The sequence below is a fragment of the Lolium rigidum genome, chromosome 5 (assembly GCF_022539505.1).
Source record: "Lolium rigidum isolate FL_2022 chromosome 5, APGP_CSIRO_Lrig_0.1, whole genome shotgun sequence".
Classification (NCBI taxonomy): domain Eukaryota; kingdom Viridiplantae; phylum Streptophyta; class Magnoliopsida; order Poales; family Poaceae; genus Lolium; species Lolium rigidum.
The window spans coordinates 35,775,293-35,799,978 of NC_061512.1; the positions used below are offsets into that span (position 1 = coordinate 35,775,293).

The 24,686-nt window shown below is 44.3% G+C and overlaps 1 protein-coding gene across 1 annotated transcript; it reads right to left on the minus strand.

Moving 5' to 3' along the window:
* Nucleotides 1-16,952: 16,952 nt before the first annotated feature.
* On the minus strand, nt 16,953-19,181 carry LOC124655848 (F-box/FBD/LRR-repeat protein At3g26920-like). The gene is made up of 3 exons (XM_047194683.1): nt 18,194-19,181; nt 17,957-18,091; nt 16,953-17,854 (listed from the first exon to the last, which is right to left on the minus strand). Exons 1-3 carry the CDS (start codon nt 19,142-19,144, stop codon nt 17,453-17,455), a joined length of 1,488 nt encoding a protein of 495 aa, XP_047050639.1. The 5' UTR covers nt 19,145-19,181; the 3' UTR covers nt 16,953-17,452.
* Between the last annotated feature and the right edge of the window lie 5,505 nt (nt 19,182-24,686).

Below are 24,686 nucleotides of genomic sequence, written 5' to 3' on the forward strand. Positions count from 1 at the left end.
TAACAGCACCAACGGTTCGAAGAAAAAGTCTTCCCAACACAATAGGACAAGATGCATTGCATTCAATATCCAAGACAACAAAATCCACGGGGACAAGGTTATTGTTAACCGTAATGTGCACATTATCAATCCTCCCCAAAGGTTTCTGCGCAGCGATCCCAAATATTTAAGTATGGTGCGTAATGTAATCGACAACTACATCCTTAGACATAGAATCAATGTTTTATCCCTAGTGGCAACAACACATCACAACCTTAGAACTTTCTGTCACTGTCCCAGGTGTCAATGAAGGCATGAACCCACTATCGAGCATAAATACTCCCTCTTGGAGTTAAGAGTAAAAACTTGGCCAGAGCCTCTACTAATAACGGAGAGCATGCAAGATCATAAACAACACATAAACAATATATTGATAATTACCATAACATAGTATTCTCTATCCATCGGATCCCGACAAACACAACATATAGTATTACAGATAGATGATCTTGATCATGTTAGGCAACTCATAAGATCCAACAATGAAGCACAATTAGGAGAAGACGACCATCTAGCTACTGCTATGGACCCATAGTCCAGGGGTGAACTACTCACTCATCACTCCGGAGGCGATCATGGCGATGAAGAGTCCTCCGGGAGATGAATCCCCTCTCCGGCAGGGTGCCGGAGGCGATCTCCTGAATCCCCCGAGATGGGATTCGCGGCGGCGGCGTCTCTGGAAGGTTTTCCGTATCGTGGCTCTCGGTACTGGGGTTTTCGCGACGGAGGCTTTAAGTAGGCGGAAGGGCAAAGTCGGAGGGCTGACGAGGGGCCCACACCATAGGGCGGCGCGGGCCCCCCTTTGGCCGCGCGGCCCTATGGTGGCGGCGCCTCGTCGCCCCACTTTGTTATCTCTTCGGTCTTCTGGAAGCTTCGTGCAAAAATAGGACCCTGGGCGTTGATTTCGTCCAATTCCGAGAATATTTCGTTACTAGGATTTCTGAAACCAAAAACAGCAGAAAACAAAGAATCGGCTCTTCGGCATCTTGTTAATAGGTTAGTTCCAGAAAATGCGTAAATACGACATATAATGTGCATAAAACATGCAGGTATCATCAATAAAGTAGCATGGAACATAAGAAATTATCGATACGTTGGAGACGTATCACGCCGCCACCCCTGGACCGGAGACGCGCACCCTTATCACCGAGCGGCGGATGCACATGTCGTCGGCCGACCGAGGCCAGCCGGCAAACACGCAGAACAACCCGGTGTGTCCGAGGAGCTTCGAAGGCAAGCGCCACATCGAGCTCAAGCGTCCGGCCGGCCGCGACGCCGGCTGTTTCAACCGCATCGGCCGTCGGGCCTGGTGGAAAGGCCACGACGCTGGCGGAGTACGACTACCCTCCGCGCGTCCACGGTGACCCCCCGCTCGTCTCGCTGTACTACCCCCAGGCGCAGTGCATGGCACCGGAGGCGCCGCCTCTACAGAGGCTGCCGGCAAGGACGACAGCCTCTGGAAACTCACGCACCGGATCGTCGACCGCTGGTGGCCGCACGTGTTTGGCCGTGCAGTTGCCTCCTTCGGGCAGCGTTGTCATCCACGACGGCCCGAGGCGAACATCTTCGGCTCCAGCTCGGAGGACGACAGGGATGGTTCAACGTTGTCGCCCCAAGGAGGAGGATGCCGCGGGCTCGACACCACCTCCGCCGGTGAATAAGAGGTGGTGGGAGATGGAGGCGGAGATGCAGGCGGCCCTCCGTGGCGGCGACGACCCAGAGGACTTCCCTGGTCACCATGTCATCTCCGGTTGGTCCGTCGACAAGGACTACCGGCAAATCACGCTCGACCCGCGGCAGGCGGCGGTGTGATCCGCCAGGTACCACGGTGAGAACTTCGTCGACCTCGCCGGTCCATCTGTGCCGCCGACGCCAAAGGAGGAGGACGACTGGTCCTTCGACTTCTCTGACGACGAGCGGACAACCTGGACTTCAGTGCCTTCGACGCACGCCGCTAGTTTTTTTTTTAGTTTTTATTCAAATTCGAGTCACTTTTAAATAGAACTATTTCCTTTTTTTAATGTTTTTACATCTGAATTTTTTGGGGGGCTGCTGTATGGGGGGCACATGCTCAATGCAGCTCGGACCAAGATTGCAGTTAAAGGTTTAATCATGGAGCACTGCCATTAAACTGTACAATCAATGGTTCTTGCATTCACAAATAGATGTCACGCTCAGAAGAAAGACATGCAGAGGATACATGAACCTAGTAGCATGAAAAACTTCATGCGTAGCTAGAGATAATGATGAACTTATCGCTGCTACCAGGTGAAATCTATAACGCTGAGCTTGGTCAGCCTCTGTTGTTCGAACAACTTGCAAAAGCCAACCATGGAACACCATGAACGGGCTTGTTCAGTGGCGAAGGACGAAAACAACCTGAGGTAGGGCGAACCTTAAATGATGCAAATACCAAAATAATTCTAAAATAGTAATGATGTATATGGTTCAAACATAATTTTTGAGTATACGAAAAATAAAAATATATTTAATTATAAGTAGAATCTAAAAACACATACCAATAATATCAACTCAATGGTAAAGCTTTACCTCTTTAAAAAAAATCTAGTGTATTTAAACAATCAAGATGTTCATTCGGAAATACATTTGTACACCCAAGCATGGGTGTGGGTGTACTCTTTGCTGTTGGATCGTTGGAGATCCGTGCAAGATGCCATGTGAGAGAAGCCATTTTCATCTATTTCCTCCATTTTCTGGAAAGGTAGTGGGTCATGTACGGGGGCAAAAGCCACCCGACAAGGCTTTTGAGCCCACGCCCCGCTGCTGCTTTTCCTCTCTCCCGACAAGGCATTGATAATTATCATTGATAAACACATCTAAGACATGGATGATATTACACATCACACCTATCCGGTACAAGAATGATTCCTTCCTTAGATGTCATCGGCTAACAAGGATCCCAAAATAAACACCTGAACTACTTTGACAACTCGGTACTGAACGAGAGGAACATCACAGTTAAAATATTGACTGCATTGCTAACTGGCAATCAAAACGCTAACTGACGACAAACTCCTGCGGGACGACCAAATAAGAATCAAAGGAGCCGAGCGCGGACCCGTCGCAGCATGATGCTCCAAACGCCTTGGTCGCCAAAACGTTGACGGTGGCTAAGAACCCGTCGATGCTTGGTACCCAGCATATGAAGAAGAGTTGCCTTCCTCAAGCTGTACAATCACGGCTGCAAGCTCGACGCCGCCGGCGCCCATGTTCTCCGCCACATGCTCCTCCTCGACGACATGGCCGGCAACAACCTGCGTTTTTTGTTGTTGTTGAAATCCAGACACTGTATGGACTCGAAAATAGCGTGGGTTTCCAGATTACAATCGACGGAGAATCGAACTCACCTCGTCATGTACAAACGATCATCGTTTTTTGTTGTTGTTGAAACCCAGACACTGTATGGACTCGAAAATAGCGTGGGTTCTCCTCCCCATCGGCAGGGTATGCTTCTTCAGCGGCCATCGTATCGAACGCTGTCTGTTTCGTAACCTAAAGTCAGAAAATTAGCATAGACAGTTAGACAGAAGAGATGCATGGCAACATCTTATTTTTTTGCATGGTTGCTAGACTGAGAAAATTAGCAATTACATAAGAGATTCCTACTGTTTTTTACCTACTTACTTTTTCTAAGTGGAACCAGGGTAGCAAGTTGAGGTACAGAGCAAGCATTTGTTTGCAACAGAAAATGGAAAACTGATTGCTAGTGTTCTTTGCATTGACAGATTGCTAGTGTTCTTTGCATGGACAGAATAGATTGCTAGTGTTCTTTGCATCGATAGAACATTGAGCATTGACATAATAGATTGCTAGATGCCGCTGCCCAGTTTTATATTCTATATTGAAGACCTTTGCGCCTTTGTTTTGTGAACTAATAAATCAACTTGGAAACAAATATGCAAGAATTATACCATCAACCTGGAAACAATTCGGGACTCACGTCACGGGAATAATCTGATACAAAAACCATATGCTACAAATCCTAGGTGAAAGAGAGAAGATAAGAGGTATAGAATACTGCAGATTTGGATCCAAAATTAATGAATCTGGAAAACATGAGACACCACATTCGGATTTGTCCCAAAAATATGCATATATGCCAAGTGCACAGGACTACGTCAAACAATGTGCAGCATCAGAAATTCCACAGGGAAAAGATGGTCGACTTGTACATGTGACTGCGAACGCATGCTACATGGAAGAAAAACATAGTACTCAAGTAGTTTTTCTCAGTAAATGGAAGGAAAAAGTAGTGCGTCTGTAATGCATGCATGGAACATGAAGATGAAAGCTGAACAACAACTACTGGATCTGGGTCGAACCGGAACACATCGCGAACAACAGATTCCCTCCAGATACACCAGCAAAAGTGGGAGCAAGTCTAGATCGTAAAAGAAACCAAATCGGATCAGAAAATAAATGAGAAGAACAAACCAGGCTCCAGGTCGTCACCTCCCATCCTACCTCCGGCCCCTGCTTCTCTTCTGGATGCTGACCGCCTCCCTAGTCCCTTCTCGCGCGAGACGCTGCTTCCCGGCGTCAAACGTCGCGGGATCTCTTCCCCACTCGGCATTCCTTCCCACCTTCGATACCTGAGGAAGAAGATGGATACACGGACTACAACAGGACATAGCTTTGGTAACACTGGCTTGTGTTACCACAGGTCCAAAACTATGTTACTAGGCCAAACTGTAACACATGTCTATATGTGTTCCATTAGGCCGTGTTACTAGGAAGTGTCCATTGTCACACATAATAACTAATACTATATGTTAAAAACAGTGTTACAATTATTTTGTAGTAACATGTATCTTACGTGTTACTAAATAGGCTAGTAACACGTTTTTGTAACTATAGTGACATAATTGGTAACACTTTTATTTAGCATTGGTAACACAATTAGTCACATAATATTTCACATATTGTAACACTAGAATTGAAGGTTGTCAACTAGGCAAGTAACACATTTATGTAACTATAGTAACACCATAGTAACACTATTATATTAGTACCACACTATAATTTTTTATTTGATTTAATTGTTAAATAGAAACATAAAAACCCCATTTTATAGAATATTTTTATTTAAATATAAATAATCATAAATGATTTATTAATTTATTATTATTAAATGAATTGATGATTGATACCATGAAAATAACATAGAAATTGAAACATGACACTTTCACAAATTGAAAACATAAGATATTATGAATATATATACAAGACTGTTACAATAATGAAGTGAATACAGTATTATCCATATAACACCATAGCATTCATATCGATTTGAGTACAGAAAAATAGCGTCACGAAGAATATTACACGATTGTGTTTGCATCATTTCATCTACAAAAAAACTACAATGTATTACATTTTCAATCCATCAATGTAAAATATATATATTGGTAAGTGAAATCTTCGAAATTTTTGTGCTTCCAACCTATATGGATAATTCAACTGCAATGATCCTTCTTATGAATCTGCAAAAGGAAACAAGACGTTATAGCTATGATTAAATGTACAGAAATATGATTCAAGAATACTAGTCATGAACCTTGCATAGTGAAGTTTAAATGAAGATAACAAATGTTTGTCACATCAATTTTTTAAATCTAGAAATGTGCGAAAAAAAAGCATATTACGTACTAAGGCATGCAGAACTTGCAAAACTTGATGTAAATTTAAAATAATTATATGGAGATAAAGAAAACCAAGGCATGCAGAACTTGCATCCACTAGACTGCTAGTATGCAGCAAGTACATTTGTGGAATCTATTAAAGGTTCTTGACAGTTGAGATTTCTGTTCCAATAGTAGAACCCGGAGTATTTTTTTAGGTGAAATAGCATCTTCATCGTCCAAATGCTATTACAGTCTTAATCTTGGGAGCACAATGGCCGTGTAGCTGCATATCATAGGAATGCCCTGAATATTGCTAAATGAGCCGTGGTAAAGAAAAAAAGGCAAGGTATAGAATAGCGCTTGGCTACAAAATAGAATCAAACCACCGCCTGGAGTACCATGACCGGGAATAGAATGACCAAATGCAAGGATAGTATTTTGTAGTCAATTATGTGATGAAATGGAACACATTGCTAACTAATATTATATATATTGATCTGCCAACTCTTAGTGATGGACATAGAAGTACTTCCAGACTATGCTTGGACAATGATTTATAATGTCATAATGATAAACAGAGACAGAAAAAACTGTATATAGTTTCAGTAATAGAAGATGAACATTAACAGCACTTAGTTCATGAACTGTCGACCAAGATTTAAACCATACCACAACTACAATGTTCCAATTTTCAATATTTTTACAATTAGTTCAATTGTTTCCCGTCTCTTGGCTGTTCATGCTGTGTATTGTCTTATATCTCAGAATGTGATGTAGACACATCTAAGAAACTATCTAATTTAACCTCATCTTATACTACTCGAAGAAAAAAAGGAAGAAAATATGCTTGTTGTTCCCAAGAATCCTATATCTCACAATGTGATGCAAGCACAACTAAGCAGATATTCTTATTTAGCTCAACTAACAATATAACAAAAATATAAAAATTGGAACTCATCTAAAATACCACAGGGCTAACCTTGCTTTGCAGACATAGTTGTCAATGCGGAAGGACACAGCAATCGGAGCCGTGAAGCTCCCAACTGCAACCACGACGGTCAGCTGCCTCTTCCAGTGCACATGCGCTCCACAAACCAGGGCACCTTCTAGCGTAGTAACCTGTATGCCACCATGATGAGACAGAACCAACGGATGAGTACTTGTGCAGAGCAAGGACCAAAGATTTGACTATCAATCCATCTCTGATGCTTAGGCCATGGTACACCAAAGCATGAATTTTGGCACAGAGAAGGGCTTTGGATATGCGCCTTGGGCCAGATAGACTAAACAATGCGAACATCAACTTACTGTGGTATGGTTTGCCTGTAGTCCTGTACGCCTCGACATGACAGAGCCATACATGACAGATCAGCAAATACCCCACCTATGCAGTTTGTCCACGAGTTATTCGGTGGATTCAACAATCAGCAAATAGCATAGCCTCTGCAGTATGAACACCAGGCGTACCGTGGGATCTTCTGGCGACGGCAGCAGACCAGAGCAAGGTGCCGAGATGGATCCCGATCCAAACTGCAGAGGCTCCTTAAATAGCATTATTGTTTGATTGGAGAATTTCCTACAGAAAGTAAAATATCGACAGAAATGCATACAAGGAAAGAGAAAAGAAATTCTTTAACCTCTTCTTATATTCGAAAATTTTCTCATAGCCTTATCATAAATATTTGTAGAATTTTGACCCCTTGATTTACATCTACATAGTGCAGGTATATGGTCAACATGTCCATCACAACCCTAGATATGACTAAGAATACCAATCGAATTATTTCAAGTTGACCAATCAAATCTATTTACGCCATGACTATTATGTAGGCAAGCCTCGAAGCACACACACATATTGTAGTATCATGTGCATCTCAAAATAAGAGAACATGATTTAGTTATAAAATAACTCTCAGCTAAAAAATAAAAGTTCTGTAAACAGTTTCGATTTTACATACACACATGGGAGCCTTGTTCTACGGTTGCTAATTTGTTCATAGTAGAGTTTCTTCTTAATTTGCTGCAGCTAAGCAATACTAGTGTGAGAGCTACTTTTAGCTTATACATTTGCTTGTCAATTATAAAATCGCCTGCATAGCTCTGAAATGCAGAAAGATAATTAAGTTCCTACTACTAATAGCTTAGAGCGGATCTGACTCAATTTGTCAATGGTGCCCCGTTCCCCGTTCCCCGGCGGTTAATTCACCTATTAGGGGACGGTTATGGTAGCGATTTGATCCCCACGGGGATGTTATCAGAGCTAAATCACTAACCATTGGGTAAGCGGGGATGGATACGGCTGACCAGTACCCAGCGGTGAATTCCCCGATAATACTATGACATGTGGGAGCCATCATATTAGACCACGTATATAAGCAGCCAGCCAGCGAGAGGGAAGCCCTAAAATCCGCCCCTCGCCCTCCGCTCCTCTGCTCTCAGCCGCCGCAGCAGCACACCAACCCGCAAACCCTAGCGAGCCCAAGCGATTCGAGCCCGAGCGGAGCCGTACACCGTCGGTCGCACTCGCACACGCCTTCCACGCCCACGTGGCCACGTCTCCGCCCGCCCGCAGTCCCGCACACGTCTCCGCCCGCCTCCAGTCTCCACCGCGCGCCCGCACCTGCAGACCTGCTTGATCCGGCACCACAGCAACATCCCCCCGCCCCCGCACCTGCTTGATCCGGCACCACAGCAACGACGACGAAGTCCGGCGAGATTCCCCCATTCGATTCGCCTGCTCCTCCGGTGGAGACGGGGTCACTCGACCTTGTCGTGGTGTCGGGTGCCGCCGAGCTCCCGCTTGATCCGGCAGTCGCCGTCGACCCTGGACCACCAGCCAATGACCCCGTCGGCCCGAGAAATCTCCGCACCGCCTCCTCTATCATCAATCGTCTCCGCTACCCAGAAGGTCAGAGCACCCCCGGTCGTGCTCGTGCAGGTCCTCCCCAACGCCCTCCACGCCGTGCACTAGCCTCTCCAACGGCCAGCAACGTCGGCACCGGCCTCAAGGCCCGTCTTGCTACTCCAAGTCCAAACAAGTGAGGCATTTTCTTCAGATCTGTGTATTCATAAGGTTGATAGATGTTGTATTTTGTGAATTCGAGATGACATGTGCTTGCTGTTTATTGATTCATGTGCAGACTAGTTTTTATGCTAAATTATAGCTACCATGGTAAATTATCAAGTGCAGACTAGTTTATTATAGTAATTTTATTTACTAGAACCTGAAGGTATGCTACTGGTATGTTAAATTATAGCTATAGTTCTCTGAGTAATAATGTTTATGTACATTTATGGATGATCTTAACAAATAGTTAGCTCCAATTTAGCTTCCAGCAATATGTATACTAGAACCAGAAGGTATGCTACTGCCCACCTTAGTTAGAAAAATATGAAACATGCAAGCCAAGCATTCATATATAGAACAAAGACTTGAACAGCAATATGCAAGCATTCATATAATCCAACAATTTTATTTTTCTATCTACTATATGTGCTTATTATTCATGTGATGGATGTTCCTATTGACATATGCTGCTGGATTATGACTCCATCTTCTTGGTTTTGTTGCACAGAGAGATGACTTCTAGTCCTCGGGCTGGGAGCAGCAGTCCAGCAGGATCATCTTCACAGCCGGTTGGTTCACCAATAATTCTGAACATCGAGAGAGATGAGATTGAAATCTCTGATGATGAAGAGGTGAATGAAGATGGCTCTGTTCGGTCAAAAAGGAAGCTGACTTCAAAGGCTTGGCTTTCCTACAAGCGTGTTAAATTGGCTGATGGCCAAATCAAAGCAAAGTGTCTTAAATGTGGTAAGCTACTTGGAGGAGAAACGAAGAATGGAACATCACATCTGTTAGCCCATAATGATACATGCCCATATAGCAAGGCCTTGATGAATGGCAAAATGATGGCTCAATCTTCCTTGAGGTTTGCTGCTAAGGATGGATGCAATGCTTCATTGGAGAATTACATATTTGATCAAGACTTTGCTAGGAGAGCTCTTGTTGCCATGATAATTCTGCATGAGTATCCGTTGTGTATGGTGGATCATGCTGGATTCCGAAGATTCGTTAGTGCACTGCAGCCTAAATTCAAGCTCGTGCATAGGAATACTATTAGGTATAGTTACCCTCTTTATGTCTCTTCATGTACTTTTGTATCACTGTATGATTATGCTAGATAGCTTTCAATATCTGATTATGAACTGTTGTTTGATAGGAGTGATATTATCAAGTTTTACGAAGAAGAAGCAAAAAAGGCTATCAAATACATGAGCTCCTGCAGTTCAAGAGTGGCCATCACTACTGACATGTGGACTTCGGACAATCAGAAGAAGGGTTATATGGTGATAACAGCCCATTTCATTGATGATGGTTGGAAGCTGAGAAGTGTTGTGATGAGGTATGCTTGCTGGAATATGATATATAGTGATGTTTTTGTGATATATGCTTGCTGGAGTATGATATATGGTTGCTGTTTTGTGCTATTTAGTACTATTTTGTGACATAAGCTTGCTGGAATATGATATATAGTGATGTTTTTGTGATATATGCTTGCTGGAATATGATATATAGTGGTGTTTTTGAGATATATCATTGCTAGCTATGATTTCTAGTCTTGTTTTGTGACAAAGGCTTGCTGTAGCATGATACATATGGGTGTTTTTGTCATATATCCTTGCTGGTTATGATACAAATTGGCGTTTTTGTCATATATCCTTGTTGGTTATGACTTTTACTATTGTTTGTAGGTTCATTTATGTGCCAGCACCACACACTGCAGAGGTTATTGCTGAAGAACTGGCTGAAGCTTTGCTTGAATGGAACCTTGATGAGAAGCTCTCTACTGTCACAGTTGATAATTGCACATCGAATGACAAGGCTATTGAACTGCTGGTGAAGAAACTGGGGGCAGACAAGCTCATGCTCAAAGGTACATTGCTTCACATGCGTTGTTGTGCACATATCCTGAACTTGATAGTTAAGGATGTCTTTTATTGTTGGGGATGGGTAACCGTTGGTTAGCCGTTTACCCGATGGTGATGGTTATGGTATGTAATCTGTCCCCGTGACAGTTATTGGGGACGGGGACGGGAAGAACTTCGCCTCACGGGGATGGTTTTGGTTTGGTAATAACCAGCGGTTTCTCTCCCCGTTGCCAAATGGAGATCTGACTGGTTGAGAAAGAAACCCTACTTGTATGGTTGGTCGATCAAATTGTACAACCAGTAAAGAGTTGATATGACCCATAATTTCTGAGAGAAGTTAGAAGGCAGATGTAAATTTTCTTGTCAGTAGCAGTTAACTGAACTGTAGAAGCTTATGTTCACGTTTCAGGAAGGAAAAGAAAATGGAACCCACAGGAATAGCTCCAGATTGCAGGAGCCTTCCAGTAAAGTCAGTGCCTCAAACTAATTGGTGTTAGTTCTGTTTTAGTCTCAAATTTTTAACTTATAACTGACGAATTTAACCTAAGGGTAACACTACTGTTGGTTTCAGTACCTGAAGCCTAGAATATAATCTATGTTCAGCTAGGCCCATAGCCATAGTGCAACGTAGTTGTCCTTTTTATTCATCTTTTCTCAGAGAAGGAACTGACTAAGTAATCTGAAACTCTGCTACGTTTTTGTGCATGATCTGAGACATCTTCAAATGAAGGAAGTAATAGAAGTAATGTGGTATCATCAGCACATAGAGGAGAAACAACCTAGAACAAGTTTGTACTCACGGACAAGGAAATCAAGAATAACAAGTTGTGGAGTCCCCTCTGCAATTTGGGTGGCACAACTGAGTAATACTACCACAAGAAACATGTGAATGCAAGAAATTACCAACGATGTTCCAAATCAATTTCAAGCATCAAATTGAGGAAGCGCTCGTGGCTGGCCAATTACCACAAGCTGCAGGGGGCTAAAGAAATGTCTGTACTCCACGCGATGTTGAGGCCTGGGAGATGGAGGGGGCCGGGCGAGCCGTCAGGCGCAACCGGGAGTTGGGGAATCGAGTTCCCAGTGCGACAGGGAGGAAAGCGCGGTGATGGGTGGCTCAGTGGTGCGAGGCACGGCGGTGGACAGCTCACTGGGCGGCGACAGGGAGGAGCACTCGTGGTGGCGGCGCGGTGGAGAGCGATGGAGGGGAAAAGATGCGTTTTTTCCGGGAGAGATTGGTATGTCTCTGGCGAAAAGAGTATAATTAGAAGGGCTGGATTTATAGGAGGTATCAATGGAGGGAAAAATTTGTGTTAGCGCGAATAACTAAAAAATTCATCCAGTGATTTTCCCTCTCAACCAAAATAACCAAATAGATGGAGGGAAAGGAATTTTTTCCTCAAAAGACATCAGATTTGTTGATCAAACGAACAAGATAGCCTTCCTAATAAATAAATAAAATAAATCAAGATCCCTCGCACGATCGTGTTCTTCCTCTCGAGCGGCCGATCATGCGCTGCCTTCGCTATCTTTTTATCGCCGGAGCCAACTAGTCATGGTTGATCATGCAGAGGAAAGTAATCAAGGCGATGGTCTTACCGGATAAAATACAAAACTAATAATATTTGAATTAATATAAATATAAGATAGGAAACATGTAGATTAAAAAAGATTTGGAAACAAGGAAGGCAATATGATGGTGGTTGATGGGCTTCCCATCAAAAATGAATGCATGGTGTACAACTTTAGCGTAATTGAAGATTACATGAGGATTTTTAGTAATCTCATATGTTATATGAGGATTAATTAATCGAATCGACCTTCTCTCATCACATGCCATATATCGAACATTCTTACTTGAACACTATTATCATGTCACAACTAACATGTTTGTGGTATATCATGTTGGACACTAACCTCCTTATGCTTCGTTGTTAGTGTTCTCTCTCTCAGTGAGCACCACTATGCTTTCATTGAACATTGGTTGTGAGATACATACCGCTGAATCTTCTTGAATGCAAATCACTCTTTGGCGAGGCTGCTGCTCCACATGGCCACCGCTCGCGTGGTCTTTTGCCTTTTCTCATATTTAACCCAATTGGTAACATATGAATGAAAAATGCCACAAAAATAGAATATAGTGCTAACAAATTACAAGTAATTAGTGAATCACATAGTTCATACGCAGTACCGAATCAGAGTGCAGAAGGACACAAGTTGCATATGAAATATACTAAAGTAAGATAGATTTGCGAGGAAGATCACTCATCGCATTGGCGGACGCTAATTTTCTTCTTCTCGAACCAAGCCCGGTTTATCCGGTCCATGAGGCTCAAGCTAGCGAACATGATCCTGTTATCCTTGGCGAGCAATTTGACCTCGGTCTCAATGGCTTACAATTGAAGAGCTCTCTTTTTTAGGTCCATTTCTCCCAATGTCCCATCTCTCTTAGCATTTGCCACCTTCTTCTTGGATAACAACCTCTTCTATTATCCTTTGACCATATACTTGTGGGATCTTGTGTAACACTATATACAACACATGATTCTGTGTTACTACAATCTAAAATTTGTAACACTGTTTGGGTAACACAAAAGTACATGTTACTGTACTAGTATCTTTGTAACACGTTTTCAGATCTTACGTAGGACTAGCAAATATACCCGTGCGTTGCTACGGCCTGATTTTTATTTTAACATGGTGCGATATCGTGCAACAATCGATGCATACAGTAATCGGGCCCAAAATCATTGATCTTAGTAACCCTAGAATTAGCTCGCTCTTTCCCCATTTTCTTGTCGAGGAGAGCACAAGAGGCGGCTTATATCCTTATAGAATGTCTAATTGAAGTAGTAGAGTTATCTTTTTATATGTGCACTTGTAGAGTTGTGTAATAAGAATTGCCGTTTTGGCTTGGATCAACATTTCAATGAACTCTGTAAAAGCTAGTTTCGCAACCATCATTTCATTTGTTTTGTACAAATGAAATAAAATCCTAGACAGAGAGTTCAATAATGATTTAAATATCTTTTAATTTGATGTACTTTTATTTTTGAACGGAGAGTTCTGGCTAAGTCGGCATAAAGGAGACATGCTGGTGAATGGTCTACTGGTTAGCTGGTCTGACTGTATGCTCGACCTTGATTTTAACCTAAAAATTCCAATTTAATTTATATTAAATTTAATTTTAGAAGAGTGGTGGTAAATTGTATTAGGCCTAGAGCGGGAGTACGAATAGAAAAAGATGCATGGCCCATATTAACCCACAAAAATATGTGCAGTACTACCAAAACTATAGGTTTGATGGTTATTATTGAACTGGCTCCATTTGATTGATTGCCCAGCTGATATACCGAAAACTTTTATCTTCTCATGCTTAAATTGTCAATGTAGACTTATGGTTATAGGTGCCCCTAAATATAAGTTCAGAACCAGCCCCACCCTAACCCTGATTCAGCAGAAGGAACAACCATATAGCCCAATCAATTCCCGGTTTAGAAGATGTAGATGCTAAATAGCATTATTCCTACACTGGACTTCAATGGCAAAAGAATCTCGAATTCTCTATTTGTATCTTGACCTGGTATTCATAATCTACATTCTGATTGTAAATGTATATATTTCATATCCTTAACCCGAATTGAAAGTCACCATATTGTTAAAGTTTATGTCTTGACCTGACTTGATATTCTCTAATTTCTGTTGCCATCCTGACAAAAATGATATAGTAAAGCTACACTTGGCCCCAATTCTGAACTGAACCAAGACATGAGATACTTTTTATTGACTTGACTTGCTTGGCGAGGGATCCCTGGAGGATAGCTCCGCTTCCACTCAAAAATAAAATGGAAAATCGCCTCTAGCTCGTATCACCGGTAGAAGCTCCCACCACCGGGAGGCGCTGAACTCCAGAGTCTAGCCTCGCCCGTGGCCTCTAGCTGGAGATTCAAAGGCATGTCCCGTCCGGCAAGTTCTCCACGCGGAGGCGCTAAACTCCAGCCTGCACCCATGGCCTCCAGCTGGAGATTTTCAGAGCAGCACGGCCGCGAGGTTCAGAGAGAGACGTCCCGCCCAGCAAGTTCAGAAGGGTGCGCGTGGATGATGGGGGCAGACGACTCGCCGGCTCAAGCGACCTTCGCCATGGCAACCATGGTCGGAGTGAGCAGGAGAGCCCGCGAGAGGTCGGAGGGATCCTTGAGACCTTGGGGCATGCGGGTTGCCGCTGTCTGCAACGTCGAAGGATGCAGCCCTTGGCCTACATCCTCGATGCGCAACCACTGTCCTCAGCCGGAGGATCGTATGGGAGGAGCTCCAATTGTGTACGCCAGAAGAGATCAGTCTACGGTGTTGTCCGCGCACGTCGCGATGCCATGCATGCATGGTGCCCGCCTAGCCTTCATTTTGGCGGCGGCAACGCGGAGCCCCTCCACCGCCTCCTCCCATTGCACTTGAAGACACTCACTATTGCTATTTGTTGGGTACCTCAATTTTGTGATAGTTTCGGTCTGTAACAGCGTGCAATTTCTTTTTAGTTTATCTGCAGCTATTGTTTGCTTTTGGGCTCTAGTACGGTAGGAGATAAATGTGTCTGCATAAGAGACGTGTTGAACTTAGACAGATGATAGATCACTTGTTTACACCTCCAGACATCACCCGATCGATCGTTTCCTTGTGTTGGGTTCGAATAAAGTCCACAAGCACGTACAACTTAGGAATTTTTGGATCGGAACCGGGCGGATCTTTTTTTGGGCCTATAGAAAAAAACTTTGGCCCGTTTGTGATACCAGGCAGCCACCTATTGCAATTTAATAGTAAAGATATGTTACTGGCCAAACTTGCCACACAAATGATGTGTTACTACAATTTTATTGGTAACACAGTTTTTCTTCTGTTACAGGCTTGTGTTACCAAAGCTATGTTCTCCTGTAGAGGGCCATCCAACAATGGTCAATGGAGTCAATGGCTACTCACGCCCATGTTACCTCACGAGATACTGTACTTGCGCACCGACGGCACGGGGGCACCACAGAGAGAACAAGTGGTGGAGTAGCTGCACCGCACAACAGTCGCATCAGCGGCACAGCGAAGAAGGTGGGAGACGGAGCAGCCGCGCCGGCAAAAAGCAGGCGGCGCGAGCCGGCAAGGTGGGGATGGACAGAAAAACATTTTCTTGCCGGCAGCAAAGGGATTTGGTCGGAGTAATTTCGGGGAAGATGGCGCTAGGCCACGCCTGGCGAAGTGGAGCTCTCAGGCCTCCCGGCGGTGCGGTGTGCGACTCAGCAGCCTCCAGCAGAAAGGGGGAAGATGGCCGGCGGGAGAGCACGACGAATCCTGCGTGAGCGCGGTGGAGATGGCTCTATTCCAGGCCTCCCGGCGGCGCGGTGGAGGACTGCCGGCGGCGCGGTAGAGGACGGAGCAGCCGCCGCGCCTGGGGAAGATGGCTGGCGGGGAGGAAATCGCGAATCTTGGCCAGCGGCAAGAAAGCTAGGAATCAGTGGAAGAAGTTGGGGGGATTGGAGGACCGGTGCCCTACCGATTTTGGGACAGACCCAGCGGGTCGCGCGGGTCTTAGGGGCTACTTCCCCGACATGAACAGATCCTACGCGCAGGCAGCGGGTCGCGCGGCGAAAAAGCCAAAGGAAAAGGAGCTGTGATGCGACGGGAAAATTGACGAAGGGTGTGGAAAATGTTCAACCAGCTGTTCCGCGCGCGAATCTCCAGGTCCAAACGAACGGTACAGAGTACACCCACGCATGGGCGTGGGTGTACAAAATCCACACTCATGTTCGATTATCTCTCGTTCGATTGACAACTCGATCTTAATTATATTTATTGCCAAAAAATTACTTTCAATAATTGATGCCGCCCATGGGTAAATCAAGGTCATCTTAAAGAAGTGACAATAAGGTCAGAGAAAGTATGATGTGTCTTTTATATCTAGAAATCTTCAAAGTCTGCAATTCTATGAGTATAAATAGTGAATAACTCGAGTTTACCTTATATATACTAAGGTCAGTGAATGATAAATCTTTGTAATACAAGCAATGTTACATTGAACTTAGAATATGAGCCTACATTTGGAGGTAAATAGTCTATGTTTTCGGTTTGTAATCGATTTTGCGCAATGTTCACTGAAACAAGCCTAACTTTTTCATACGAAATCCGTTTTCGAGGTATGACTACTCAAAATTTGCAGAAAAAACACGAGCATCAAAGTATATTCACCAACCTTGCCCTACTGGGAGCTTCGCCCTTGGGCTTGTTGGGCGTGGCTCAAATCCACGTAAATACGTAATTCAGAACAGTGTGACCCAAAAGCAAAACACACAAGATAACTACCACAACATAAAGCAGCTGATCATTGCAGAAACTTGGGTTCAGCATTAAGAAACCATAAATCAGAGGGATGGAGAGGCACAGCAACCTACTCCTAAAAACATCAATACATTTGTTTACTAATTGGCTCCACTGCCGTACAAGTTTACAATGTTCCAACCTCGGCATTACATCATCAGCAGGCAACAAAATTGACAGACAAATTATACATTCCACGGACGCTGACGGTGAATGAAACAGGGCAAGGAACCTGCTTGGTCATGCAATTGGGCAAGGGGGCTTGTTGCACCACGGGTAATACCTTGATCTGACGAGTTTCATACACCAAATGTAGTGACACCAAAACTCAGAACCACCAATTTGGGTACGCTTATCTTCATTTTCTCATCAAATAAGTCTCCATCGGCACAGGTTAGTTTCAACAGAACTAGCATCATGAATAGCATGTTTAACTGCCATAAGGTTCCAAAAACTTAACCAATCTACAAACGTGAGAACTACTAACAGTTACCACAAAGCATAAAGTTGGTATCTGCTTTTAGAGGCTGGGTCCTTTCAAACGGATCAGCTGGATCTAAATCATGGACACTAGGATCCAAAGAGATATAGCGATACGACCAATCTGATGTGAAACAAAGCCGTGCACCTCTCGAGGCCCTGCTATCCACCTGAAGCATCTCACGTTGTTGTGCAAAAAACGCATCATTGTAATCTTTGTCATGAACCTCAAAGGTCATTAACTCTAGCACTCTAGCATTTAGTAGAAAGAATGTGGCAAAGTCAACATGTGACTTGATGCCCCGATAATACCGCCAAACAACTGTCTTCAGACGGATGTCGAGAGATCTTATAAGATTCTGGTGTTTACGACGCCACAAGTTAGTTTTCCCTGGTCCATCTGACTGAAAATGAACATAGACAAATAAAAACCAATCATTTCGGAACAGTAAATAGATCAAACGAGTAATGAATACTACGAACAAACATCACAGATGAATTGTCACCTGAAGGTACAGCTTTTCCAAAGACGGGAAGCATCTCATCAAGTCAACAACAGCATCCAGACTAAGAGCATATATTTCAACAGCTAAAATCTTGACAGTGCGCACCGTTGTTGTAAAGCTATCAACTTTGAATCCCTTCATTAAGCATGAAAGATAAGATTACGCCATATATAAGTGCTGGTACTATGTAATCCATCAGCGCAAAGAAATGCAGCTAATTGGAAAGGGCACAGCTACCTGAATAACTGTGGAGTCAAACACGAGTCTGGAGCTAGAATCAGGAGAAAGGTAGCCTAAGGTCTCCAATTTGGGCGCAGAGATTACAGATATATGCAGGAACCCACACGAACCAAGTTGGAGCAAGCTTTTTAGAGAAGGGGCATTCTCAACAACAAGTTCCAGACATTTGAGCCCTCTCTGATAGCAAAAACCTCTCACGCCTATGCTTCGAAGGCTACTGGAGTTGATTCGGACACAACGGAAGCCGGTGCTATCATGAATCAGCAAGCACTCCAGAGCAGGGCAAGCAGCAATGAGGGCGTGCAGCGAGGTTTCGGAGATGATGACCCGTTCAAGCGCGAGCTTCTGAAGCTTGGGGAGGTGAAGCGCTTGGACGGTGCTGTCGGTAATGTGGCATTCTCCGATGGTGGCAACGCGGAGGGTGTCAGAGAAGCGGAAGGCAGCCGCCGGCAGTGGCTGCCGCGTTGCCGGTGGAAATGGTAAGTAAAACGTGTAGCTGCACAGCTCAAGCTCCTGGAGGTTGTCCAGGGCGGGGGACCGGAGCCAGGCGTCGGCTCGGTCGCCGTGGAGATGGTACGCGGGCGCGCAGAAGCGGCGGCCGGGACCCTGGTGGACGGCGAGGATGCGCGATATGATGACGTCTTGGGCATCCTTGTCGAATAGGTACGGACGGAAGTCGAGGTTGAGAGGGGCGGAGCGCCAGAGGCGGCGCCACCGGGAGGCAAGGACCTGGGTGCGCGCACCTTGCTTGGTGGGGAGGAGGGAGACGATTTCCTCGAGGACGGCGTCGGGGAGTTCGCTGATGCGGTCTCCGTTCAGCGGCGGCGGCGGCGGCTCCTGGTCCTGGTCCCCCGTCGTAGGTCCTTCTGGAGCCGCCCCCGCCTCGAGCGAGCCCAGTCCCGCGAACTTCCTCTTCCTCGAGCACGGGCCGCTGGCCTCGATCTCCATCTTCGGCGACCACCGCGGCGGGGTCAGACGAGCACCACGAGGAAGAGGCTAGGGTCTGTCTGGGGCGGCGCCGCCGGGGGAGCTCCTATTGATCGCCTTAAGCGGCGATATCTATCTGCTCCGCTTAGGGAATCCGATGTGCTGGTTAAGATGGGCTTGGCCCATGTTACGTACGTACTCTGCTGCTGCTTACGTACTTTCGCTGCAAATTGTTACGTAAAGGTTTGGCAAAATTTTCTTTTCTCATATTTTATTTCCTTTTTTATATTGTTTGAATAAATGTTTGAATTTGAAAAAATGTTTAACTTCATATTCGTTCATGTTTTGAAATGTTCATAGGTAAAATTTTGTTCGGACCTAAAAAAAAGTTCAAATTTTAAAATCTTATTCATATTTAAAATTTGTTCGGATATAATAAATGTTCTAATTTGAAATTTGTTCATGTTTTGAAATTGTTCATTTTTAAAATCTGTTCGAATATGAAAAAGTGTTCAAATTTGAAATTTGTACAGATTTTTGATTTTCAAAATATGAGAAATTTTCATAAAATCAAATAGGTTCAAAAATAGGGAAAATTTCAAAATAGAACAATTTTCAAAACTGGACATTTTCAAAAGTGAACATTTTTTTAGAAATGAACATTTACCCAAATTCAAAGTTTTGAAAAGTTTGAACATTTTTTGAAATTAATTTTTTAATTAAACTGTTTAGAATTAAAAAAAAATTAAAAATCTGAAAAGCATAGAGAATTACATTGTAAAAAACAAAAACAGAAAAGGAAAAGGAAAAGGAAAACAGAAAATAAAAAGAATAAAAATGCAAGAAAAATAAGAATTGAGAAAGAAAAAACCTTTCAAAAAATAAACGGATAACCCAGAAAGAAGCATGCTGTCAAAATATAAAAAAACATGCTATCAAATCCGTGAAAATCCATAAATTCGCGGACTGAAACACGTTGAAAGAAGCAGTGAACCGAGAAAAGGAAAACGTACGGTTAGCGATCCCTGTTGCTCGTGACAAGAAAAGAAGAAGACGAGGAAATGGGCCGGCCCATTAGAGAGATCGACGTAGGCGGAGCGCCAGATAGCGCCCGAAGTAAGCGGAGAATAAGTTTCGCCCGCCGCCAGAGCGGCCGACGAGTTGGTGTTGCGGCGGTTTGGAGAGAGGTACATGGTGAAATGAAATGGAGGCCCAGCACGGCCCAGTACTAGAGCCCGGTCCAGTGGCTGCTAGTCTAGAGCTATGGATTTTGTCCATTTTACTGAAAGAAAAAAAATCAAACTTTAAAGGAGAAACTAACTACTCCCTCCGGCGAAACGTTTTCTTGACCTAGAAGTCGGGCGATCGGCGATCGGCTGGCGGCTAGGGTTTCCTGCCTCCTCGTCGGCTTTCGTCGGCGTGGAGTCCTCTCTTTCCAGTTGATCTGCGTGGTTCTCTCCCGTTACTAGTGATCGAGTATGTCATCGTCTCAAGGAAGTGCTACGATCCCGTTTGGCGGTTCTGGTTCGAAGCAACATGGCAACCTGGATGATCTGTTGATGCGGCTCGGGATAGAAGAGGATGAGATAGATGATCTCGTCTTCGAGGATGAGGAGGACGTGCCCAAACAAGGTATGAAGTGGACTGCTCTCGCTAGGGTTCATACAGCAAACAGTTTTAATTTCCAAACCTTCGAACAACATATGCGTGTGGCATGGAGTCCGACTCAGGAAATTATTTTCACACCACTAGAAGATAAGCTTTTCTGTGAGCAATGTTCTTGCCTTGGGGATTGGATTAAGGTTGAACAAGGGGGGCCTTGGTTATTCCGACAGAATGCTGTATCGATTGAACCATATGATGGGTTGGCTCCAACTGATTCAGTCGACCTGAATTTCATCAATGTCTGGGTTCAGATTCATAAACTTCCAATAGGTTATAGAAAGGAGTCTTTGGTCAGGAATTTGGTTGAGAAGAAGGTCGGTAAGTGCCTATCTGTTGAACTAGATGTGCAAGGGATGGGTAATTTCGTTCACGTCAGAGTTCGACTGGACGTCAGAATGCCTTTGGCTAGAGTGGTTACTGTATCTCGAGACAAGCAGCGAGAATTCTATGCACTGAAATTATTCGTAATGATCTGCTAGTGGTGGCTGTGTGGTATATATGGTGGGAACGCAGGCAAGTTCCTCATGGCGAAACTGTTCAGTCTCCTCCTTGATCGGCACGAGGCAATCGCTGTTTTAACTCTCAATTATTGCGGGGCAAAGAAGAAGAAAGATGGGGTTGATAGGACCGGCTGGGTGAAACCAAGAGAGGACTATGTCAAGCTGAAGGTGGACGCGGGTTTTGTGTGAACTCGGGATCAGGAAGTACATGTGCTATTATTAGGGATGATCATGGAAGGTTTATCGCTGCGAGTTGCTGTGGAATTCCTCATGTCTCTGACCCGTCCACGGCGGAAACCGGGCTCTTCGGGATGGTCTTATCTTGGCAGGTCAAGTAGGATGCAACCGTATTGAGGTGAATTCTGATTGTATGGATGTTATTGAGGCGATGACTCATGGTGGGAATTCTCTAGGTCCAGCGGCAGCTATCTATGAAGATTGTACTCTCCTCTGTCGTAGTTTTACTTAGGTTAGCTTTAGTCACACCCCTAGAGAGGCAAATTTGGCAGCACATATGTTTGCTAGAAATAGTGTTGGCGACGTGTCAACTGTGTGGCACGAAGACCCCCCTGATTTTATTGTAAGTGTGCTGACAAACGATGTAACGATACTATAAGCGGCAAGTTTCTTTCGCACTCTTTTCCTTACCAGGGTACCAAGGGGATTGGAAGGTTTTTAGTGAGGCGGCTTGTTTGCTTTTTTAATGAAGTGGTTTGGATTTAAAAAAACTAACTACTCCCTCCATTTCTAAAAAAAAATGCTCAACTTTATCTAGATACGAAGGTATACAATAATATTTTAGTTATAGATACACGTGTATCTAAAAACAGTGGATCAGCTCTTGCTGAGACGAAGGGAGTTAAAAAAAGACCTATATTGCACGTTTGCTACATAGTAGAACTTGGAAAAGAGGAGTGCAATACTCTAAAATTTCAAAAAAATGAATTACTTTTACATTGCGCATTGGTGAATAATTTTTAAGAAAATACCAATATATGTGGCCTATACAAAAATGTCACTTCAAGCAATACTTTAATGATTCTTAAAAAAAAGTAATACTTTAATGATTAGAATTCTACTTTTCAAATAAGTACAGATTCTTACTTTTTTGTACACCACATACGGCTTGCTTTAAAATTTGTGCACAGTAAAAGTATCAAGACAATATTTACATGCGTGAATTATTTCAAAATTTGAAATAGAATTTTTATTTTGGAAAAACTAGGTCCACCCGGTCCCGTGTCCACCAAATCCAAATCGAGCGCAACACCCTATTCTACGCACCTATTTCATATACATGAAGAAAGGGCTGAGAACTTATGAGAATATAAGGTGAGAAAAAATTAAAAAGAGATGAGCTCCGAGCCGAGAGGCGGCGGATTAGGGTTATACTATTTCTCAACGAATATTCGGATTGGCGTATTAGGGTTACAGAACACTTCTTGGAGCATCCACTAGTAGAAAAACGTCCATTCGTACCGGTTCCAGAGGGGCATTCGTACCGGTTGAGCAACCGGTATAAATTATCCGGCACTAAAGCCCCCCCCCCTTTCGTACCGGTTGCTTACCAACCGGTATAAAAGGGGCCTCCACGTGGGCCACCGGGAGAGCTCGGGGCCAAGGAGCTTTGGTACCGGTTGGTAATACGAACCGGTACCAAAGGTTCCCACCCGCGGCAGGGAATTTGCACGAATCTCTTCGCGGCGGAGAATTGAAGTTTTAGGGTTTTTGGAGGGGTTTAGGGATATCGGTTTGTTTCATATCGCGTCGATGCACCAGAAACGCGTTTGGGTTTAGGTAGTACATGAAGATCAAGATGATGCATAGCAAGTTAGTGCATATAATATAACACACATGTAATTGCATAAGATCGCAAATTAAGAAGCACTATGCATGAAGATCGATCTTCATGCATAGTAGTGGTACTCTCCGAGGCATACTCTATAAATGTCTATTACATGTTGTTGACTGCCAAAACCCACCGGCGGGCAGCGGCCTTGTCAACACTGTAGAGCCGGGGGGAGCCTAGAGCTGCGGCTGGCTGAGACCCCTCCGAGCGACGGCCCGCAATGCTCTTCTGGTCACACGCGGCGTTGCGAAGTGCAAGGGCGTGCCACCCGACCTATACCTGGTCGGGGAAGGTGATGAGATTGCCTCGCTTAGTTTCTGCCGGGGCATACATGTAAACGTTAAATACGAGCCTCGATCGGCTCTCGGGTTATCTCGTGAATCGGCTCAAAGAGCCGATCCACCCATGATCCGTACGGGGTGTACGAATACTTGGTGGTCCTGCTTGATCAAGATGAAGCTAATGAGATCTACGACGATTTAGGGTTTTCACCACATAATCGGATCATCCTACTCCAGGTTGGGCCAGATGGCCACGCACGGTGCTCGTAAGCCGATCCTAAACAAGGCGAGAAAACCAACATGAAGTTGATCCTAGGAACATCCCGTTTAGGACTTGCGAACGCCACCCTACGTGCCACAGGATCCTCCCCCCCTTTGTAAGGCCAAACTATTGCAGATATTAAACTAATCCTTGTAGAACAAGGAGCAATCGTAACGGATCAGATCTACTAAATAATGATCAAGCGGGGTGCCGCCCCCACACCCGGGATAGGCGTGAGGACGGCTAGATATGCAAGGGTTGCACTACGTAAGCATGCTTAAACGAAGAACAATGCTAACCCTAACACATCTAATGATAACTACGTTGCTCGCCATCAAAAGCGCTTCGATACGAGCAACGCATGAACAACGTGGGGCTTGTGCTGCCTAGATCGCAAGATGCGATCTAGGCAACATGTCGCTTACCCGATAGAAACCCTCGAGACGAAGGAGTTGGCGATGCGCCGAGATTGGTTTGTTTTTGGGGTTGAACGTGAGTTGTTGTTTATTCCATAAACCCTAGGTACATATTTATAGTCCAGGGGACTTTCTAATGTGGGCATGCACTAAACCGTGCACGACCAAGATTCTATCTCTAAACTAAAATACGATCTAATATATTACAGATACACGGGCAATTAAGCCCAACTTGGTATAAAAGGCCGATCCACATAATTCTCCACATATATTTCTTTAAGCCCATCTTGGCTGCGGCCCACCTCTGACTCGGTTAAATCTTGGTGATAACACATGCCCCCCTGGTTTTGGAATTGGTAATTCCAAAATCACTCTGCTTTCCTTCGTCGGGTCATGTCGTGGCAGAACCGTCGCAGTATCCCTCATGATGATGCCTTGCCTTCTCAACTTCTCCGCGTGACCTGGCAGTTTTTTTTTTTTTTTAGGCACCACTTCCTCGGAAACTGCTGTGGCATTGAATTTCCACTATATCCTCCTTTGATTTAACCGCTCTGAACAGTTCTTCCTTTGTATCTCCTCCGCATTAGCAC